The sequence below is a fragment of the Macrobrachium nipponense genome, chromosome 17 (genome assembly GCF_015104395.2).
Source record: "Macrobrachium nipponense isolate FS-2020 chromosome 17, ASM1510439v2, whole genome shotgun sequence".
Taxonomy (NCBI): Eukaryota; Metazoa; Arthropoda; class Malacostraca; order Decapoda; family Palaemonidae; genus Macrobrachium; species Macrobrachium nipponense.
In genome coordinates, this window is record NC_087210.1 from 70,743,456 (window position 1) to 70,765,955 (window position 22,500).

The 22,500-nt window shown below is 36.1% G+C and overlaps 2 protein-coding genes across 8 annotated transcripts in view; one reads left to right on the forward strand and one right to left on the reverse strand.

Annotated features, from left to right (window-relative positions):
- Positions 1–22,500, forward strand: part of LOC135196308 (sodium-driven chloride bicarbonate exchanger-like) — a 564,052-nt gene that overhangs the window by 265,289 nt on the left and 276,263 nt on the right. The window lies entirely within an intron of this gene.
- LOC135195940 (uncharacterized) overlaps positions 1–22,500 on the reverse strand; it is a 78,813-nt gene that overhangs the window by 33,770 nt on the left and 22,543 nt on the right. The window contains exon 3 of the mRNA XM_064222442.1: positions 9,060–9,154. Coding sequence (XP_064078512.1) covers positions 9,060–9,154 — 95 coding nt within the window. The remainder of the gene's footprint in view (positions 1–9,059; positions 9,155–22,500) is intronic.

Below are 22,500 nucleotides of genomic sequence, written 5' to 3' on the forward strand. Positions count from 1 at the left end.
ATGTGACCTTGTTTTCAGATGTCTGGTGCATATATACTATGAGACAGAGGCTATTTATCTTTTACTCTATAGGTAAGGCAATATTGTCTTTATTTTGATGGGTAGTAGTTTAAAGTTAACCAAAACTTTTAAGATTACGGTGTTAGAGTCTGTTCCTGTGTCCTTTTTCTGATAACTGTCGCTACGAGACTACGGATATATATCTTTATATATATTCTATAGGCAAGGCAGCTATGGTGATATAATATTGTCTTTTTTTTGTCAGCTAGTAGTTTAAAGTAACGCAAAACTTTTACCCCAAACTTTTAATGTTACGGTGTCAGTCTGTACATGTGTCCGTTTTATATAAACTTTTAAGGAAGATTAAATTTCTGTAGCTTTCTTACCGTTACTTGTATGTCCTTGGTTACAGTGCAGTCAAGACTGCCAGCCAAGCGCCTCTCTTTACGTCTTAAGCCGCAGTTAGTTATCTTGAAATGTCTGAGAATGGGTCCTCTCAGATGGCGTACTACATGAAATCACCTGCTATACATGGCATTCGAATGCTGAAAATGCCTTTGCATGTTTCATCGGTATGAACAAAGGCGTTCTTGCTAAATCGTTTACTGTTGCAAGAAGCATCAAAGATTGAATAATGCTCACGTCGGCCCGTCTTGTTTACGCTAAGAAAATATTCTTGCCTACTGTTTGTACAGTATTTGTCCGATGCAGTTTTGCTGACTTATGTTTTGTGAAAGCTCTTTGTGTTGTCTGTTGTTTTTTAACAAATAAGTCTTGTTTTAATTAAAAAAAAAAAGATAAAAGTAGGATGAAAATAACATTAACTTAAATGTTGGTCGCTGTCATGTGTTTACACATGAAGTGATAATAGCAAGAGTAAAATTTATATATATATATATATATATATATATATATTTATATATATATACATATATATATATGTGTGGTGTGTGTGTGTGTGTGTGTGTGTGTATATGTGTGTGTGTTTGTGTGCGCGCCCAGTGATGTGCGTACGTATATATTGTGTATGTGCGTGTAAATATATTTATATATAGTACACATATAATTTATATATAAATATATATAATTTTTGTAATGACTACCTTCTTTTGTATAGCTATTTTATGACCATTTTTATAAGATGGATAAACGAAGTCAATCTTACTTTGTGCTCCTATGAGAGAGAGAGAGAGAGAGAGAGAGAGAGACTAACGAAAAAAAAAGTTTATTTAAACGACGCCTTATAAAAGGAGCGGACGACGGAGAGATGGCTGAATGAGACTGTCTCCCTTGAAGGCCCTTAGATGAAGCCTAGATAGGTCACGATGGAGAGCTACTTCAACCAAGGGCTTGAGATATTCAGACTTCGATCTCGGTGAGAATTTCTGCTGCGATCACACACATCCTTCCACTATAAGTGTCAGTGGACTTTTTATGTACACGCATATACAGACATGCATATACTTTCAATGTGTTATTGGAGGTTTTATGTGAAATTGACTTCATGTTGAAATTGACATGTTGAAAATGACTATATTTTGAAATTGACTACATTTTGAAGTTGACTACATTTACATTTTGAAATTGGCTACATTTTGAAGTTGATTACATTTACGTTTTGAAATTGGCTACATTTGAAGTTGACTACATTTTGAAATTGATCACATTTTGAAACTGACTACATTTTGAAGTTGACTACATTTGAAATTGACTACATTTTAAAATTAAATGCATTTTGAGTTTGACTAAATTTTGAATTACCAACACTGCCTTATGCCATTTATGGTTATACTAGCAGCTGTACTCGTCCTTTGGACGTGTTATCGAACTCACATTCACTTCAAAATCCCCAGCCAAAGCTACTGCGTCACTGACCGGATTGGTCATGCACCGCCGGCCGACGGCAGGCGCATGCATGTTGCGACAGGTTGCTCGAGAAAGATTTTCATCGCAAGGCCCCCATTAAACAGCCCTTGATAAAACTCATCCTATTGTTAAACTCCCTCCTCCTTCCCCCTAATTGTGTGGGAAACCCTGGGGCCCCCATTTCCAAGGGGTAGGTTGCCCCCACCCATACTAATGATGGTGCCTTATGGCCCCCATATTGTGGGGAGCCTGTTTGTACCCATAAAAACACTTCTATATAGATGTCAACCCAGAAAGTTAAAAAAAAATATTGGGGGTATGAAAAGAGGGGTTATGATCTCCTTAGAAACGGCACTCGAATTTCGGATTTTGAATGAAACATTCCTGGGGGGGAGGGGGGTCTGTGACAAAGATTGGCAACCCTAGCTTTCATAGTCTGGGCGTGCATAGTGAACAAACAAACAAACAGACAGACAGAGAAATTGCCTTTTATATACATAGATTGTTATTCCATTTTTCTTGTTGGATTACTGGTATTGTTGTCTATCCAGTAAAACCATATATTTTGGTAGTAATAACCTATATCTGCTTCTACGAACTTTTTTTTTTCTTATTTGCAAAATCTACAATTTATTTTTGACCATCGACGAAATCATGCTCTGATAATACCGAGAGAAACGTTGGTCATTAGATCGACTTATATTTTGATCTATTTGTTCATTTACTGTGATAAATAAATAAATTTTAAACAATATCCCCGAAATTGACTCCTCCTGATGAGTAATATCGGTGCAATACTCGCCAGTTGTAGTAGCACAGAAAAAGCTATTATTAGAAAAATAGAAAAGACTATTTACAAGTTGAATGCAGCCGATGCAGCAATATCTTTCAATAAGACATTATTATTATTATTATTATTATTATTATTATTATTATTATTATTATTATTATTATTATTATTATTTGCAAAATCTACAATGTATTTTTGACCGTCGACGAAGTGGCTTCTACCTGTCCCGATACCATCCGTCTCCTTCAAAGCCATCTTCAAAGTGATGAGGAATTTAAAGGCGGCGGTTTTGCTCCCCGAAAGTGTTACGTTTCCCCAGACGTAGCCGTCCCTTTGAATGCGTATTTCATGAAATGAAGCCGTATATTGCGTCAAGTGCTTTTGGCTCCGGCCGTTATGGAAAAGGCAATGCAGTCGAGACCATTACTCTGTTCTTTATGGCACCATTTCACATCATATGACTTTCTTTATTTTTCATTTTTATGGTTCCATGTTTGTTTCTGATGGGATGAGTTACACGTGTAGATCTTTACTACTTATTGGTGTGGCAGTAAATCTGAGATAAGACAGAATATGGCCAGTGGAATTTCCAAGTGATTGGGCGATGTTGATTTAGAAGGAAAGGACGGAGAGAGAGAAGACCTTTATTGGGAGGAAGAAAGGAATAGGGCAGACCCATAGGTTACTTTTTGACTTATGATTTTCAAGGTTGCATTACAGTAGTATAGTAATTTGAGTGTACTGTGTTGTTCCATTTTATGGTAATTAATACCTTAGGACAGAAGCGAATAATTTTTTCATGAACGGCAGAATTATAAAGATATGGTTTTTCGTAGGAAAGGGGTTTTTTCCTCTTTTTTTCTTATTTTCCTAATAGGACTTACGGCTGTTGACTGTTGGCAATCATGCGCGCTGGTTGCTGTATTTTATACCGGAATTAGACTGTTCATTTATTGTCCTGCTACTTACTTTTTTTTATCCTCTTTGGTCTTGGTTTCGAAATAATGTTTGATATTTACTTGGTAATTTTATTTAGTTTTGGGATGTTACAAATTGCAAAAGATATATTGCAGGGCTTATGATTGGCCTGTAATGTCCGAGTGAATCAGTTTCAGAATAGATAAGGAAACATTTTAACTTGCTCTGAGGAAATTCATTGTTCATTAAAACGGTTTTGGAGACTATTAATGTTTATAGTGGATGCCTAATTATCGAGCAAGTTTAAAAGCTGTTACCTTTACTAGCAAGTTAAAAAGGATTTAGGTATCTTTATTAGCAAGTTTAAAAGCTGCTACTTTTACTAACAAGTTTTAAAACTGTTACCTTTACCAGCAAGTTTAAAAGCTGTTAACTTTACTAGTAAGTTTAAAAGCTCTTACCTTTTCTAGAAAGTTTAATAGCTGTTACCTTTACTAGCAAGTTTAAAAGCTGATACCTTTACTAGCAAGTTTAAAAGCTCTTACCTTTACTAGTAAACTTAATAGCTGTTACCCTTACTAGCAAATTTAATAGCTGTCACCTATACTAGCAAGTTTAAAAGCTGTTATCTTTGCTAGCAAGTTTAATGGTTGTTACCTCTACTAGCAAGTTAAAAAGCTGTTACCTCTACTAGCAAGCGTCGGCGAAATAAATGGCTTTTACTGAAAGAAAATTGTACGAAGAGACTCTGGGTAGAATGTTAACTGGACATGAAGTTGATAATATATGATTCACCAAATAGTACACCCCGGGGCTATAAAAAGAATATTAAGGGTTGTACCCAGGTGCAAGCTATTATTATAAAAATTCATTAGCTATATTTTCTTGAGTGGTGACATATTGTCCCCCCCCCCCCACTCTCTCTCTCTCTCGCTCATATATATATGAATATATATATATATATATATCTATATATATATATATATATATATATGTGTGTGTGTGTGTGTGTGTGTGTGTGTGTGTGTATATATATGTATATATATGTATGTATATATATATATATATATATAATCATATATATATATATATATATATCTATATATATATTCTTTGGATATTGCTATGTTAGGGACAAAAATTCTAAAAGCACAGGTGTCGTTGCTTTTTATATAAAAAAAAATTAGTTTTGCAGTTTTGCGTTTAGTAAAAATCTTGGAAAAAACTAGATTAGTTAAAGAATCGCCACGGTCTACCCAGTTTTGTATCAGTATGACGAATCTTCAGTGTCAAGGCCACCTAAATCGAAGCTTTACTGGCCAACTGTCATGAAAAAAAGAAGAATGAGAGCAAAAAAAGGTAAAAAAAAAAAAAATCAGAAAATACGATCTCATCTCGTGAAGGCGACGCAAGAGCACACTCAAATTAGAAAAGGTAGTGAAAGTGGTGAAAACGAAATTGGAAAACTTTTTGATTATAGGTGAAAGTTTCCCTGGTTGGCCCTCTTGCTCTCTCTCGTTTCCCCCGAAGAGACAGAACACTCAGCTGTGCAAGACAGTTTTATATTTCACTCCTTTTTTTTTTTTATCATCGGTAGATTTTGTAGGATGTGAATGGTGCAGGAATTGTTGTGGACGAGAATTTTCAGTTTTATAATGCGGGAGCTAGGTTTGTGGAACTTGTTGTTTTCTGCTTGCATGCATATTTTATTAATAATAATACCCGAGAAAAGAATGCAGTGTGAAAAGAAAAGTAACATTGAGAAATTCTTTTGTTCAGGCGTCCTTTTATTCAGATTAATGTGTCAGCCCCCATGTGTCTCTACTCAACTATATATTGGAGTCAAGCTTCGTTGTTGACCTGTTGTAACCCAGATGATAGCTACGGGTCAGTGGCTCTGTAGTCAGCAGAAGCGAAGAAATAGAGCAGCATTGCAACAGGTTTTTCCCTTTCTTTGGGTTTTGTCTGTGAAGATAAGAAGAAATAAGAAAATTAGTGAAGTCTTAAAATAGTGGACGCCACATCTAGTACAATCCGGATCAACTAGGAATATATATATATATATATATATAACTATATATATATATATATAGATATATATATATATGTAGGATTATTATATTATATTATATTAATATTATTATATTATATTATTTATATTATAGTGATTTTATATTTTGGTACTCGAATCTGACCATCTCCACACACACACACACACACACACACACACACACACACACACACACACACGGAAGTAATCGCCACCTCTCTTAACATAAGTTAAATTATACAACTGAGTGAAAATTTAATACTCTGATAACGAATTTCGGAATGAATCCATTTACCCTTAGTCAAGCAAGGTCTATTTTTAACCGAGTCCATCAGTAAAGCCAGCCAACGATATTAAAAATAAGGACGCAAATGATGTGCCCGATAAAAAATGTAATCTGTTTGTAATAACCGCGTAGTTATGAGCTTACGTAAAACGGGCCAGCTTTTAATGGCCTAGATTAGTTTTGATAACGTGAGTGATGTTCGTAGAAACGAAGACCTTGTTATTTATTCATAAATGTATATTTTGCTGACCAAGAGTATCGATAATATTAAGCACGGTATTAATTATGAAATTGATAATCCCATTAAAGTTGGTGTCTATGAATAGTAACAACTTAGCCGTTATATGACAAAATCAATCGGAATGAAATAAACACAGCAATAAGAATTAAGCTATAACAGTAATATTTAATGATAATGTCCATGATTGCTATTGAAATTGCTATGAGTACTTTGCTCATAACTGTGTAATTCGTCTCAGTAATGGGAGCATTATGGCAATTATTATTGTCGCATGATGGTACTAGAATAGCAAGTCTCCGTAGATTAATAAACCTTTATCGTTTGCGATTCGAAAAATTTTCTTATTCTTTGAGGGCTTCATAGAAAATGTACAGGCAGTGATGGGGGACAATGGTAATTTATAAACACGGTTATACTCTCTCTCTCTCTCTCTCTCTCTCTCTCGTTTTCAAATGTGAAGACGAAACTGTAAAAACCAGTTACTAATAGTGACCAAAAGGACAATAACAGAATATAAGTACTATTTATTGGTCTTGTGACGTGTAGCATTAGAGTGGATTAATACTGGGTTTTATCTATATTGACGGAATATCGATTAACATCGCAGTAATGGAAGTATTTTTTCCTTTTATTTACAAGAGGATCGACGAGACGGCCATCATGACGTTCCCAACATTGCCAAGGATTTTTAAGGTCTCTCTCTCTCTCTCTCTCTCTCCCCACCCCTAGTGGTTTGTAACCTTCTGACTTCACTGATGTTCACCAATTCTTCCGTAATATATTACGCAGCTTTTGTCATGCTATACTGATGAAAAGATCATGACTATGCCTATGTGGTTTCCCCCATCCTGGTCAATTAATTTAATCGTTAGGGGAGCATGGTCCCCTTGAGCATCCTTCATCCTTTGATTTTGTTTATTCTCTAAAAAGAAAATTTGAAATGCATAAGCTGCTGTCGCGGGACCCCCAGACTGCCGACCCCAGGAAAGTAGTACCCGTCCCCCCCCCCCACATGCTTGAGCCCTGGTCATCAGAGGTAAGGGGGGAGGGGGGTGAATGTTTATGGGCCATTACGATTAAAGAAGCGATAGAGGTGTTTCTTAAGAAAATGTTGCCTAAGAGAATGTCAAAACTAGGCAGAAGAGGAAGAATCATTTACTACACCTAACTAGTGATAAAAAGCGCCTCAATGACGTGGTCGGTTTGGTCATGGCCTGCCACCTTGGTAGCCGCGAGTTCGATTCTCGGACATTCCATTGAGGAGTCAGAGATGTGTATTTCTGGTGACAGAAGTTCACTCTCGACGTGGTTCGGAAGTCACGTAAAACCGTTGGTCCCGTTGCTGAATAACCACTGGTTCCATGCAACGTAAAAACACCATACAAACAAACAATAACAAGTAATAACGCATTTGCCATAATAGAATGATATTCACCATTCAACATTTATTACACAGCTTAAAATAAAATTCTTTTCGTTTTTATCATTAAATGAGTTTAGTTGGGAGAACTTTGAATGATACCGGACCCCTTGAAGTGAGGTGGATTTTTATCCCTCGACACCTGAATTGACTTTATTTTGAGAATGCTGTAAGAGCCTCAAGAAATGTGCAATATTTATGTGAAGTAGAGAGATGTTTAAAATTACGGAAGCTGAGATGTAGTAATGTAAACATTTGTTGGAAGATGAATCGCCACAGAGATATTAAGAAGACCAAATAAAACTCATAAAGGAGCCGTTCTGGATATCAAAGTTGAATCTGGAAAAACAAGAAAAGAAAACTATTGGTAATTTTCCGACTCGAAGATCAGAAACTCGGGGAATTGCCGTCAGTTCTCTTCCCAGAGGACATTCGCGTAGTCATGGGCTCCAGATATATATACGATGGTCGCCATGTCTTTGGTAATCTGGGGAAAGGACGGGAGTTCTGCGGTAATAACATTTGCATAAAACCTAAGAGATCTGTGGTCAAAAGAAGTTATGGAAAGAAAAAATAGTAAAGGGAGTTGAAAGGAAATGTTTCAGGGATTATTTTGCGGAAATAGGGGACGATATGTATTTATAATGGATAAGATTATTTCGTGAAAGTAAAACGCCTCTTTCCCAGTTTTTGTGGCCAAATTTACATATAGAAAAGACGCTCATGAAATTAAATTTACATAAAATTTCCTGTCTCTTTCGAGGCAAGATCTAATATAATACGTGCGTATGCTGCTTAATATTAAAGGGTTTATTCTCTTATGTTATTCCCAGCCCCCCACCCCCTCCTCTCTCTCTCTCTCTCTCTCTCTCTCTCTCTCTCTCTCTCTCTCTCTCTCTCTCTCTCATGCTCTGAGTACAAGAGCAAGGAGCTTATGGAATAGATCTCAAGGAGAGGCATCAGAACTTGTTTAAACTGCAACTCAGACGCATGCAAGCAGTCACACGTGCCCTTGGGTTCACACAGAAACACAGAAACACACACACACACACACACACACACATATATATATATATATATATATATATATATATATATATATGTGTGTGTGTGTGTGTGTGTGTGTGTGTGTGTGTGTGTGTGTGTGTGTGTATGCATATAAATTTTTATGTATATATTCAAATAGAATTTTTCCATGTATATATAAGTAAAAATTAATCTTTTAAACAATATAATATATAAATATATATATATATATATATATCTATATATATATATATATATATATATATATGCATATATGTATGTATGTATATATTAGTAAAACTCACAAGATGCATAGCTCTGTGGTCTATATATTGAAGTGTGGTAGAGGAAAGTTAATGAATAGCTCGGCGTAATGATGATTCCAGAATCCCGTTTAAAGGTCATTTGATATTAATCTGAAAGGTCAGAAGTGGGCACAAATGAACTTAGTTTCTCCATTACCTCGTTTTATTTTCTTCTTCTTCTTCTTCTTCTTCTTCTTCTTCTTCTTCTTCTTCTTCTTCTTCTTCTGAGCAAACAAGTCCAGTCCCTTTTTCCTGGAATGATACGCGAAGAAAATTTACATCGTCTGCAATCTATGAAATTCGTTAGTCACTGGGTAAGTCCAGGAAGTAGCAGAGCGGTTTCTGCCAGCTCTTATGGAAGCTTATTTATTCCAGTAGTCGGTGCCCCCAGTTTTATGTTGGTTTAAAACTGACTCTCATCTTGATCATTTTCTTGATTCTGGTATTCCATGCCCTCTCTTTCTGTCTGTGTAAAATAGATTCGCATCTAGATAATTTTTTTACACTATTTTTTTGTAAATACGGTCATTTACAGCTATTACATCTCGTTCGTTAAGTTGATGTTCGGTGGTTTACTTCGAAAAGAATGCTTTCAATGAGGGTATATTGATAGTGCTGTTATTCCAGGTACTGATAGAACTGCTAATGATGATGGTAACATTTTGTCATTTACTGCTTTTGCTTGAATCGGGAAATGCCTTTCGTTAAACAACTTGTGAACCGTTCAACTCTTAATTATACTTCATGATCTTGTAAGTTTTACTCATTAATTATATGTGTTCAGGAAGAATGAAAGTGCTTCTATCGTAAACGGTAAAAAAAATCGTGAGGTACATATTCTATGAAACCCCCCTCTCTTTTGGTATTTATTATGTAATGAAATGTTTAACATATGGATTCATGTATTACAACTAAAAAAATATAGTAAAAATAAAGGTACTAGGAACTGAAAAGAAATTTATTGAGCTTCAGTGACTTTTCATATTAGGCCCGGATCTCTATTGATAATTCCACCAAAATAAAAATATTGCTATCCAGAGAAATTCTTCCCGAAGATAAAAGCACTTAGGCTTGATCATAAGCTAAACTTGTTGAAATTATTTTTATATTTAAACACCAAGACCTCAAGCAAGGAAGCAAATACATTATTTTTGTCGCCTGAAAAGAAAACCAGTTGTTCTCTTGTTTTGATGTGTATTTATGATCACTTGTATTGATGCGATTTCGGAACAATGCCAGAATGTATAACAGTATTTTATGGCTTAGTAGCAAAACACCGTTTTAAAGACCTCTACCTTACGTGGGTTTTGTTTTGAAAAATGTGACCATCTAAAGTTGGTTGTGCAGTAGCATTTTCCTTTCCTTAATCCTCTTCTTCGAAACCTTGTAAAATATTTCTCGCATGCTCCGTAACCTCAATGGGTTTTAAACTTCAGGGAGGAATGCATTGCATTTGAAGAGCATGTTAAAATATAAAGGTCTTTGCTGCGAGAGAAAATTAAAGTGTCCTAGAACTTCGATGCTGAATGTTGTTGCTCGACTGCTGCTTAAGAATTGCAAAAAATGTTCTCCTTGCTCCACCGTTGCTTGTCCTCCTCCGTCTGTCCTGCATTTATCATGATTATCATGATTACCATGGAAAAACAAAAATACAATTAACTTGTTTGTCAGTCTCTAGAAACAAACGCCCATATGGAAAATGGAAGACTTTAAAAATTGGGTGGGGAAGGGCCGGAAATTCTGTATATACAGTTTCCCGAGATGTGAGTTCATCGGGGCGTTGCCATGTGAAAGTAAGGAACAAGCAGTGTGTAATCCTTCCGCAGAAGTCAGTAATCCCACTGAAACTGGAATAACTAGATAAACTAAGTTTTCCCAAAGTTCAGAAGATTTTTCTCATTCCGTCGAGCTCTCAGCTCGGAGACGTGAGGAGAGGGAAGGGGAGCGGGAGGAGGGGTGGGGTGAGACCCCCCCTAGGTTTGCGTCTGGGGAAGTTGAACGACTGGAACCTGTTGTTGTTGGATCTGGTTCTTACTAGTCTGTGTTACTTGATTCTTAAAAGTCTGTATTTCTCATTTCCAAAACGCCCTCGGGAAGACGACCATTTTGGTCTTTTGTACTTGACCGTCATTGTTGTGTGTGTACATGTTGTTTCGTGCTGTTTCACTCTCATGTGGAGCTTCTGTATGAAACAAAATTAGACCTTTTTTTTCGTAGACTTAACCTGCAGTGACATGAATTAATGCCTTGCCTACGCGCGTACACGAAAGGATAAACGAATATGCATGATGCAAAGGCAATTCCGAAGTCATCTTTCCTCCCTCGGCAATGTAATTTATCCTTGAAGTCCGGTATAAAGCGGAATAAACATTTTCGACTCTCCTGCAATTATTCCGCAGCTAGAGTAGCGTTCACGTGCACGCGAGTGCATGTGACGAAAAGGAGTAAAAGTAAAATTGTAGGAAAACAGTCAGTAGGCGACTGGGTTCACGGATTCCCTCAGTGGCTGGATCAAGCTGGCTGTCTTCAAGGCCCAGGCGTGTTAGTAGTACAGTAAAATCAATTTTATTTTTTTCTGTCCATCCTTCCCTTTTGATGCGGGCAGGATTTCTGCGTGTTCGTCTGTTTCTTTGTTGTTTATTTTCTTAAAGGCTTGTATTTTCATTTGTTATTTTTTCTAATGCCACTTATTTTCCTGGCCATCTTTTCATTTTGATGCGGACAGAATTTTTGCGTGTTCTGATTCGACATTATTTGCTATCTTCAATACTTGTCGTTTTGCTCTCATATGTATAAAAATGCATTTCATTTTTAATGAAGCATTTTTTCTTCGCTATCAAGTGATTAGCTATGCTCTTAATACGAAGGCGTATATTTCATTCCATTTGTATTTATATTCTCTATAGCGTCAGTCATTTCTTGGAATGTTAACAGTGATGACAAAAAAAGGCCACGTTAATTAATTAGCCTGCCCAGAATTATAGAGCAGCTGTGGTTATGTAATGAATGAATCTATCTAATCAAGGTTAGTTCAAGAGCTATTTATCATACAAATTAGCTGCTAGCTCATTTTCATGCTTTCCAGGAAGCACCTGAGGTGTTAAATGCTGAGGCCTTCATCTGGTTTTCTTTTCGTATTTCAAGTGACTTGTGAACTAATATTTTAAGATTCACGTCTTCTGTCGGTCCTCACATGGAGGAATGTGGTCAACAGTTTCCGTAACTTCTGCCGAGAACAAAAGAGTTCATCTTTTTGACCGCAGCTGCGTATTTTCCATCCAAGACGAGGCTTGCCTTGCAATTGTTCAAAATAACCTTCCATTGTAGCTGAAATAACCAGGAGCACTTCAGGTTCACTTCATTTTTGACTGCTGAATTGACAGCAGTGCTAAGTTCTCTATGGTTGACTACTCTGTTCCGTAGGGGTCAGTGCTATCCTTTTCCTATACCTCCGTTCATGTTCTCTCCCTTCCGTCGTACTTTCCACCTTCTACTAATAATTGCTTCGTAGTGCAACAGCGAAGTTTTCCTCCTGTTACACATTTAAGACCTTTTTTTTTTACTCTCAATTTCCCCCTTTCAGCTCTGAATGACCTCGCAGGTCCCAGGGCTTGGCCCTTGACTTAAATTTCATATTCCATTCCCTCACGCTATTTATTCTGATTCCTTTAGTACCTTTACAGTCATTATGTTTTCAGCCATTCTCGTCCAGCTATTCAGCAAATCCAGAGATGGCTCTGTGCTTGCATCTCTATACAAATTGAACCAGTTGATTATCCTTCAGTTGCGTACACGGATATGAAATGACCCATCTGGTCTTAAAATACGAAAGAATCTTTCCTTCGATTGACTCCTGGTCGTTGTCGTATACGAGCTAAGAGGGGCTGGGGACTCAGACTAGTCTGAGTTGACCTGCGTGATCTTGTGATATCCCAAGTATTGAGATGAAAGATGACACCGTCAGATTTCAGGATGTCTTCAATATGATGGTGATGTCGATGATGTCAACATTATATTCAGCCAGTTTTAAATCTAACTACCGTACATACCGTAATTAATTACTACGTCGCCATGCCAAGCTTTCGTAAATCAAGATCAAAATGAAGGACGTCCTGATGTTTGTGTAAGATCTTTTTTTCCATTAACTTAATGGGAAACGTAAATTTCACAAACCGAACCCCATTTACAAAATCGTATTTTTAATCAGATTTATTCTGTAATGTATCCGGTGTTTCGTTTCATTAATACGTCTTTTTGCATGTATACAGGTGTCGCAATTAGATTCTCTTGTTAGATTTCAGTCCTTTTATGAACTTTAAATGGAAGAAATCGATACCTGAAAGATATACTTAAGCTAATGCACATCGCTGATCTTTTATGAAGTTATTCCCTTTAATGCATGTCTCTCTCTCTCTCTCTCTCTCTCTTCTTCTTCTTCTTCTTCTTCTTCTTCTTCTTCTTCTTCTTCTTGATTATGTTATGATTTCCTAAAACTGAATATCTCTTCAAGACGATGATTCGGTAATCGTGAAGTTGATCACCATTAAAATGGAAATTATCCTTGAGGATCAGAAGTACTGCAAGGAGGTATTTATTTATGTTGTGAATGTTAATCTGTATTTGACTCTGCACGTGGCTTACTTCCTCAAGGACACTCAGTTCTTTGGTAAATTGTTATTCAGGTCATTGAACTAACGGATTTTCCATGTGTCATTGGAAAGGATGATAATAATAAGGCGTGTACCCAAATTGCCGTAAATAATCTCAATCATATTCAGTAGGAAATAAATAAAAGTTCATTATTTTTTTTTTAATTTACGGTTCGTTTGGTAAAATGATGCACTGTCCTGGAAATATACACCTGAAAAATATTCGTCTGTGTCCACTTATTTTTTAGTTTCCTGTAAAAGAAAACTATTGTGATGGCTTTGTGTGTCCGTCCGTCCTCACTATTTTTCTCTGTCTTCTCTATAAAAAAAAAAAAAAAAAAAAAAAAAAGAAGAAGAAGAAGAAGAAGAAGAAGAAGAAGAAAGAGACAAGAGCTGCAAATTGGTATTTTGATCCTCCACCGTCCAATCATCAAAGATACCAAATGGCAGCCCTCTAACCTTAGTAGTTTTTATTTAATTTAAGGTTAAGGTGAGCCATACATCGTGAATCTAGCATCACTTTCCGGAGACATAGGACGCACTCTCACTCTACCGCATCTAGTGAGAAACTGAAGAAACTTCGGCGCATTTTTTACTGGTTTCAGTTATTATCAAAAATATTATTATGAACTACGGTAAATAATTCCCCACCATGTCTAGTAGGAAAATCAGTAAAGTTCATATATTTTCATATTGACTGACGACTTTGATTTAGTTGTTGTTTTTCATTTCATTGTTTCTTACTTTGTTGGTGCTATTTTTCTGTTCTTGTTTAATATTATGATTCTTAATAAATATATTGAATTTTTCCTCGTAAAATTATATGATGATTACTGGATTTCATTTTCTAAATATGCCCTGGATTTTTTATTAATTTTTTTTTATCTTTTGAGTATTGGATCTGATTTTCAACTTTGCAATTGCTTGCTTTTTATTTATTAAAAATTTTTGGCAAAACTGGTTTGATTTTTCAGTCTTCTAGATTTTAGTTTTTTATTTTGTCCGTATCTTCTAGATTTTCGAAGTATATCTGTGAAGCAAGTGAGAAGCATAAGTCCAAACCTTCTTTGACTTTAATTAACTATTTGTCAACGTGGATGAGACATCTAAATCCCGACAGGACAAAGGTCACAGCATTTACGACCCGTGTCAGGTCAAAAGGTCACTGGAATAGTCACTTTCGCCCTCGAAATGCGCGAAATCTCGTCATCTGTCGGCGAAGGTGGTTTGTTCGTCTGAAAGGGGAAAAAAATTGTTTGTTTAGTTTTATTTATTTATTTTTTTTTTTTTTTTCTCCCCTGCTCGGTGAACTCGTCCTTCTATGGGTGGGCGTGGATGCCAAAAGGTAAAGCCTCCCTTCTCTTTAATTATTGCGAAAGGTTAAACGGTTTTCTGAACTTCATGTCTGATTTCATGGTGTTGCCATAAATCTCTCTCTCTCTCTCTCTCTCTCTCTCTCTCTCTCTCTCTCTCTCTCTCTCTCTCTCTCGTTTCTGTTTCTGTGTTTTTTTATGCTTGTACCGTTTTTGTTTCTCTTTATATGTATTTTTTATACCTGTATGTTCACACACTAAAATACATATTATATATTATAATATGTATATATATTGTAATACTATATATATAAAACGCTTGTATCTTAAGAAATCACAAGTTGCAACTCCAGATTATGATTTTATTATTACGTATGTGTGTGTATATATATATAATAATATATATATATACTATATGTGTACAGATATATATATATATATATATATCTGATAGTATATTATATATATATAGATCTATGTGTATATATTATAATATAATAAATAATCAAATAATATATATATATATATAAAATATAAAATCATAATCTGGAGTTGCAACTTGTGATTTCTTAAGATACAAGCGTTTATAATATATATGTATTACAATATATATTACATATTATAAGATATAATAGGTATTTTAGTATGTGAACATTACAGGTATATATATATATATATATATATATATATATATATATATATAATATATATATATATATATATATGTCACATTCAGTGCATTTAAAGTCGTTCATACGTCGTAAAAAAGACAAAGAACTTTTGCGAAAAGGCAAACAGATGTATTTGGTGGCAAAATGTAAATACCAGTAATATTCTGTCCTTCAGCTCAGTTCGTGTTACTAAACCACTGCTAAGGAAAATTGACATATTCTGTAATATTGTCTCGGTCTGTTCAGATAATGATGCATCAGTTTTTTTTAGATATCTAGTTGAGACATTAGTCGCCAGGCATTGTTGAAATGTGACCAGCGCTTTTCGCTTCTTATCCAAAGTAATTAGGTTCGTTTTAATTTTGGTATTTGTGTTTTCAGTGTTTTTAGTTGGCGTCCATCAATACCTTGACAGAAAATGTGCCTTTCATAAAGTATTTAAAATCATTAAACCGAAAGACAATCAGGAAATTTTCATAAAATTTTAGTAAGCTTTACACAGAGAGAGAGAGAGAGAGAGAGAGAGAGAGAGAGAGAGAGAGAGAGAGAGAGAGAGTTGTCTTTACGTCGTCACATGCCAAGGTTAAACAAAGACAAGAGAAAAAAGGAGAGTTGATATTCCTTGGCGTAAAAGGATGGTATAGACAGTACCTCGGTTTTGTGGAATTGTGGATGCGTTGTTCCCTTTGGGGATTAAGATAGAAAAGGAACCCCTTGGCGAATTGTAATTATTCAAGATGGGGGTTTAAGAGTATTAAATATGGAATATTTTCCCCTATCCTAACTTGGGTAATTTACTTGGAGGCCCTTTTGGAATTATATAAATGGGATGTTTTCCTTTATTTTAATATTAGTAATTTACTGAAGATCCCTGTGGGATTAAAAGTGGAATGTTTTCCATCATTTTAATATTAGTAATTTACTTGGAGACCCGTGTGGGATTGAAAATGAAATGTATCCTATTATTTGAGTAATTTACTTGGAGCCCCTGTGGGATTTAAATACGAGGAAGAAGGGCGAAAGCAATACCACTGTGGGGTTCAATAGGTGAAGAGCAGTTTCCCCCGGATTGATTTGACTGGTCCTTGTTGAATTTAGGTGAGGGACATTATGAGTAAAGTGATTCTCTCATTGTTGTAGTTTTGAAACTTCTTGGTGTTGTCTCCCTCACTGATAACATTTATGTCTTAAGGTCGAACACTCAATCAAGGGTGCAGGCTTGCATGTGCCAGTGACCTTATCCGTTTGATTTCCGGGAGCAAAAAAATAGAACGCTCGATCTGGACCAATTTGAAATTCCATTCCATACATTTGTTTATTATTTCTAAACTTATATTTTCTTTCGTTGTAGATGACTTTGGCCGAAGATGAAAATATTTTCTTTCGTTGTAGATGACTTTGGCCGAAGATGAAAATATTTTCTTTCGTTGTAGAAGACTTTGGCCGAAGATGAAAAACGATGTATTTAGAATTTTCTGATGTATTTGTAAAACTGAGGTTGATCTCGGTTAATCGATTTACGTCACAGTATCGTTTGATCTTTCATCTACTTCACTGTATCGTTCAATCTCTGATTGACCTCACTGTACCGTTTAACGTTGGTTTACCTCGCAGTATTGTTTGATCTATGATTTGCTTCATAGAATCTCTTCATCTCCGATTTACCTCATAGAATTTTTTTTGTCTATGATTTACCTCACTGTATCGGTAGATCTCTGATTTACCTCAGAAATTTCCAATCTCTGATTTGCCTCACAGTATCGGTAGATCTCTGATTTATCTCATATATTCTGACATTTGCCGTTCAGTAATGTTTAATCTCAGATTTACCTCACAGTAACGTTTGATCTCAGATTTATCTCACAGTATCTTTTAATCTCAGATTTACCTTACTGTACCATGGTATATAATCTCAAATTTACTTCAGAGTATCTTTTGACCTCAGATTTACCTCACAGTACCGTATAATATCAGATTGACCTCACAGTATAGTGAACCGTGTGTGTTTGCATTATATCTCCTTTAGAGAATGATGACTTGCATATTCAAGATATTCCATATTCAGCCATTATTCTTTATTTGGTTTAATTCTGTGTCTGGTGTTCATTCTATTTTTAAGTAACAGAACATGATTGGTGCAGATCACTGTTTTTTTTTTTTTTATCCTTCCCTCTGTGTGCGCGTGCACATGTGTGAATATGCATGCGTGCGTGTTGTGTATGCGCGTGCATATGTGAGAGAGAGAGAGAGAGAGAGAGAGAGAGGAGTAGACGACATCCTGACTAAAGAAATTATTAGGGTTACGTAGATAGATTAAACCGACTCGTGTTTATTATTTACATGGCTGGATTCAGTATAATGTCACAGACTTAGGAACGAAATATCAAATGTCACGGGGTTCAGATTTACTGTAGTTTTCCCCTCTCACTCTCTCCAGCGGGTGGCGTTGGGGAGTGGAGGGAAGGGGTGGGGCCGGTTCGGGGGAAGGGGGTAGGAGCATATCCAATGCCCTCTCCTTATCAAGACTCATTTGTAAGTTATTTTTTATTTTGATTTTCTTCATGGGTGTGGCTGACATTTTGAATCCCTGATTACATTGGTTTTCTTGATACTTGTTTACCCTCTTATCTTTATGACTTAATTATTTTTCTCATTTCCTTTTTTGTGTTTTTGTGTGTTTGCTCAGTTAATGCCTCATCTAGGTATCCTTGTGATTTCTTTGATCTTATACCATTTTCAACAGCGAAAGAGATTTCTTTCAATAGATTTCCATTTGGATTTCCACGTTGGTTTTACGTTGATTAACTTTTTTTCAGTATAAATTGACTTGTTATTTCCGGGGAACAGCATATTATCTTCCGTAAGTGTGGGAAGTGTTATTATTAATTGTTGTAAGTAACCACAAGGCGAGAGGTCTCTGGTTTGAAAAATATTTACTGGTGATGGTGACAGTTTTCATTTTGCTGGTTTCTTGATGTGTAACCTGGTTTTTTTTTTTTTTTTTTTTTTTTTTTTCGTCTTTTAGGTGTCGCAGGTGTTTTTAGGACCAGTAAATATAGTGAAGTAAATTAGATTTTTGTATTTTTTTTAAGTCTCGAAAACATATTTTGTTCGTACTGGAACTGTGCGGGGTAAGATTTGTTTTAACCCAAATAATTTTATTTGTGTGTAGCATACAGTTACTTTACCATGACACCAGAAAACTTACCAATAGAGATATGAAGAAAATATCAAAAGATTCCATGAACAAAAACCTTGTATCACATGAGAGAGAGAGAGAGTTTTTTCTGCTAAATATTGAAAGACCTCTGCTGAACTAAACCATGACATTAATTTTCACGAGAAAAAAAATTGTCTTGCTTATAAATTGTTAAACAATATCTTATATATATAGTAAACAAAAAATACTTTGCTCAGAGAGAGAGAGAGAGGAGAGAGAGAGAGAGAGAGAGAGAGAGAGAGAGAGAGAGAGGGCAATTGAACAGAATAGAAGTAAACACGAAAAAAAAAAAACTTTAGATCCCGTTTTTATTAGGCAGCCATAAAACGGCTTATCTTTTCTGGTAAGAGATTTTTCTGCCAGCTATTCAAGTGAATGGTAACTTGCTGCACTGTAGGGAATTAAACTTTCTCCTCTCTCTCAAATCTCTCGTCTCTTTCCAAGGGATCGTCGGGGGGGGGATCTCTCTCTCTCTCCCTCTCTTCTCTCTCTCTCTTCTTCATCTCTCTCTCTCTCTCTTACTCTCTCTCTCTCTCTCTCTCTCAATGGCAGCATCACTTATTTTTATATGGTTATTATGACAGTTAGTGGTTCTGTTTCCTGTTGTTATATACAGGATAGGGAAATTTACCTAATTCATATCTCATGCAATAGAATTTTTTTTTATAGTTACTGTCGGCCAAAAACCAGAAATTTATTTTGTGTGTATATTTGAGGATACAGGTATCCTTGGATTTACCCTCTCTCTCTCTCAAACCATCCCCTTACAATTCCTTGGAGAAAATATCATAGTTAATTTGACTGGATCGTTCTATTCATTTGCTTAGATCTTTATAGCTAAACAGAGAGAGAGAGAGAGAGAGAGAGAGAGAGAGAGAGAGAGAGAGAGAGAGAGAGAATATATGAGTAAATGAATAGCGGTAACAGAGAAAAACTTCAAAGTCTCTTTATTTTTATCTTTATAAGTGTTGGCATCAGTTTCTGCTTACCTCATCGGTTTGTTACGTAAGAGGCCTGATGCTGACTCTGCTGACGCAGATGGTGATGCTGATCGTCAGCCACAGTGGGAGTGACGCGGAAAGAGGAAACAAAGAAGTTAATGATTAGTTTCATAAGGAATATATAAGACCGTTTCTGCCAGCTACGCTCCGCTGATGATTGAGCCGATGATGGTATCGTGTGTTGCTGTAAGTGTCAACTTGGAAGTCTTGTGTCTGGGGTTTATTTTATCTTGGGAAGGATAGATGAGGAAATCTCTCTCTCTCTCTCTCTCTCTCTCTCTCTCTCTCTCTCTCTCTCTCTCTCTCTCTCTCTCTCTCTCAAGTGGGCTTCTAATCGTCTATTTCTGTACTTCAACTATATTTTTTTTTCAAAATAATTCGGAACTCTCTCTCTCTCTCTCTCTCTCTCTCTCTCTCTCTCTCTCTCTCTCTCTCTCTCTCTCTCTCTCTCTCTCTCTCCTGTTTGTAGTAACATGGTGTATGTAGAATAATTTTGAAAACTTGAATAAAGTCGAGATTATTCACTTTTCAGTGACAAACCTTTCAAAAGAGGTTGAATTCAGTTGCACACATCTTTGAGGAAACTGCAGTATTTGATCTTGAAGCGAAAATGTCAACAGGACCAGAGTCTGTTAAACCTTGATAGTCTGAGTACTAGTATTAATTGGGCTGAAGGGAAACTTTCTTGACTGCCTGCCTGCCTGCCTGTGACAGAAGGGCAGACTAACACAAAAAGAGGACGCTGTCGAACAGCTTCCTGTGATCAAATTTTGCGGAAAAGGAAGAGAATTAAATGAGAATTAAATAAACCTTCATATGATCTAGGCTCCGTGGTAATAGATGTGACAGACTGCTCGTAGAGAGAGAGAGAGAGAGAGAGAGAGAGAGAGGAGTTCCACGTTATTATGAAAAAAAAATTGTATTGCTGAAATACAATATGAGAGAGAGTTCCAAATTATTATCACAAAAAAAATTGTATTGCTGAAATAAAGACGGAGACGGCTAGAAGCTCACATATGAGAGAGAGAGAGACAGAGAGAGAGGAGAAGAGAGAGAGAGAGATGAGTTGACTATCCCCAAATATTTGGACATAAAATTATATATTACTTGTGTTGACAAAATGAGATTACGATCTGCTGGCTATGAGAGGAAGAGATAGGATGGAGTTGAGATGAAATATTTGCCGGTTACGTAAGGCCGAAGCGCATCATAATCCCAAAACTTACAAGTAAAAGAGAACCTTATCTCGTGTCCAAAAATACTGCTCTTCTCAACAAAAACCCAGCAAAGTCGAAATAAGGTTAAGGCCAACGCTTCTGTTGTAGAATGGCATGCTTTTTTCTTTTTTTTTTAACTCTAATTCGTGTTTAATGTGATATCCTTTTGAAGAAGTCGCTTTTTGTGTGAAAACCTTATTTCAGTATAATGTATGTATGTATTTATATATATATATATATATATTTTATGACTGGCGTTTATTTTACCTTTCGAAAAAGATCAACTTCTGTCTGTGATCCTACGGGTTCGCTTAAATACACAAACACTTTCGTCTAATATATATATATATATATATATATAATATATATATATATATTATATATATATATATATATATATATATATATGAGAGAGAGAGAGAGAGAGAGAGAGAGAGAGAGAGAGAGAGAGAGAGAGAACCTGGAGGATCACACACGTTGAATCTTTTATGAAAGACAGAAAAAATCATATCAGTAAATATACTTCCTGAAGGTGGTGACGACGCTGTAGAACTTTTTCTTATTTATGTCGCCCTTTGTGACCGTAGCGGTTGCCTGCTTGGGTTTATGTCCTGATCCTAGGATTTGTTGAAGCGCTGGTGATGTTTATGGCTTAAAATCCCTCCTATCTTATTTTAGATAGTAATATCACTGGCTTAGGTCGCCTACTTATATGTGCTGTTATTTAGCATCGTTCACTTACCACAAAAGTGTACCTGTATCGACTAAGGGTTATTGAACTTTATTTTCATGTAAGCGATTGTTTTTTTTTTCTTTACATGCATATGACGCGGCTTTTCTTGTACATATTCTTAAAGCAGTTGGTTTAAGCGAGTTCGATTCTCGGTCATTCCAATGAGGAGTGAGAGATGTGTATTTCTGGTGATAGAAGTTCACTCTCGACGTGATTCGGAAGTCACGTAAAGCTGTTGGTCCCGTTGCTGAATAACCACTGGTTCCATGCAACGTAAAAGCACCATACAAACAAACATTAACGCCTACTAAAATGATAGCAACTCGTTCGCCGAGGACTAGGGAGGCTTGAACACGCCCTACATAACCTTTCGCGGTCAACATTTCGAAATTCAAGCGTTATGAATTATTCATTCTTGACTCAAAAAAGGAAATTGGCTGATCTCTCAGTTGATCGATTATGTTATCAGGTCATGGATTAGTGATTCAGATAATTAGAGAACCATCAATGAACGTCTGGGGCACTATATGGGGTCTCGAGTCAGCAAGTTCGAGACCCGCCAGTATGATGGCAGTGATTTGACATTTAGATTGATTTGGCTATTTGTCACCGACTGGCTAGACAACCTGGTAACTGACGTACGGACCTGGCAGGGTCGCTAAGTGAATCATATAGTGGTAGATGATGCATTTAGTGAATCTTAGTGAATCACATATTTGATAAATGTATTTAGTAAATCACATATTTGATAGATGGATTCAGTGAATCAGCTGTTTGATAGAGGTATTTAGTGT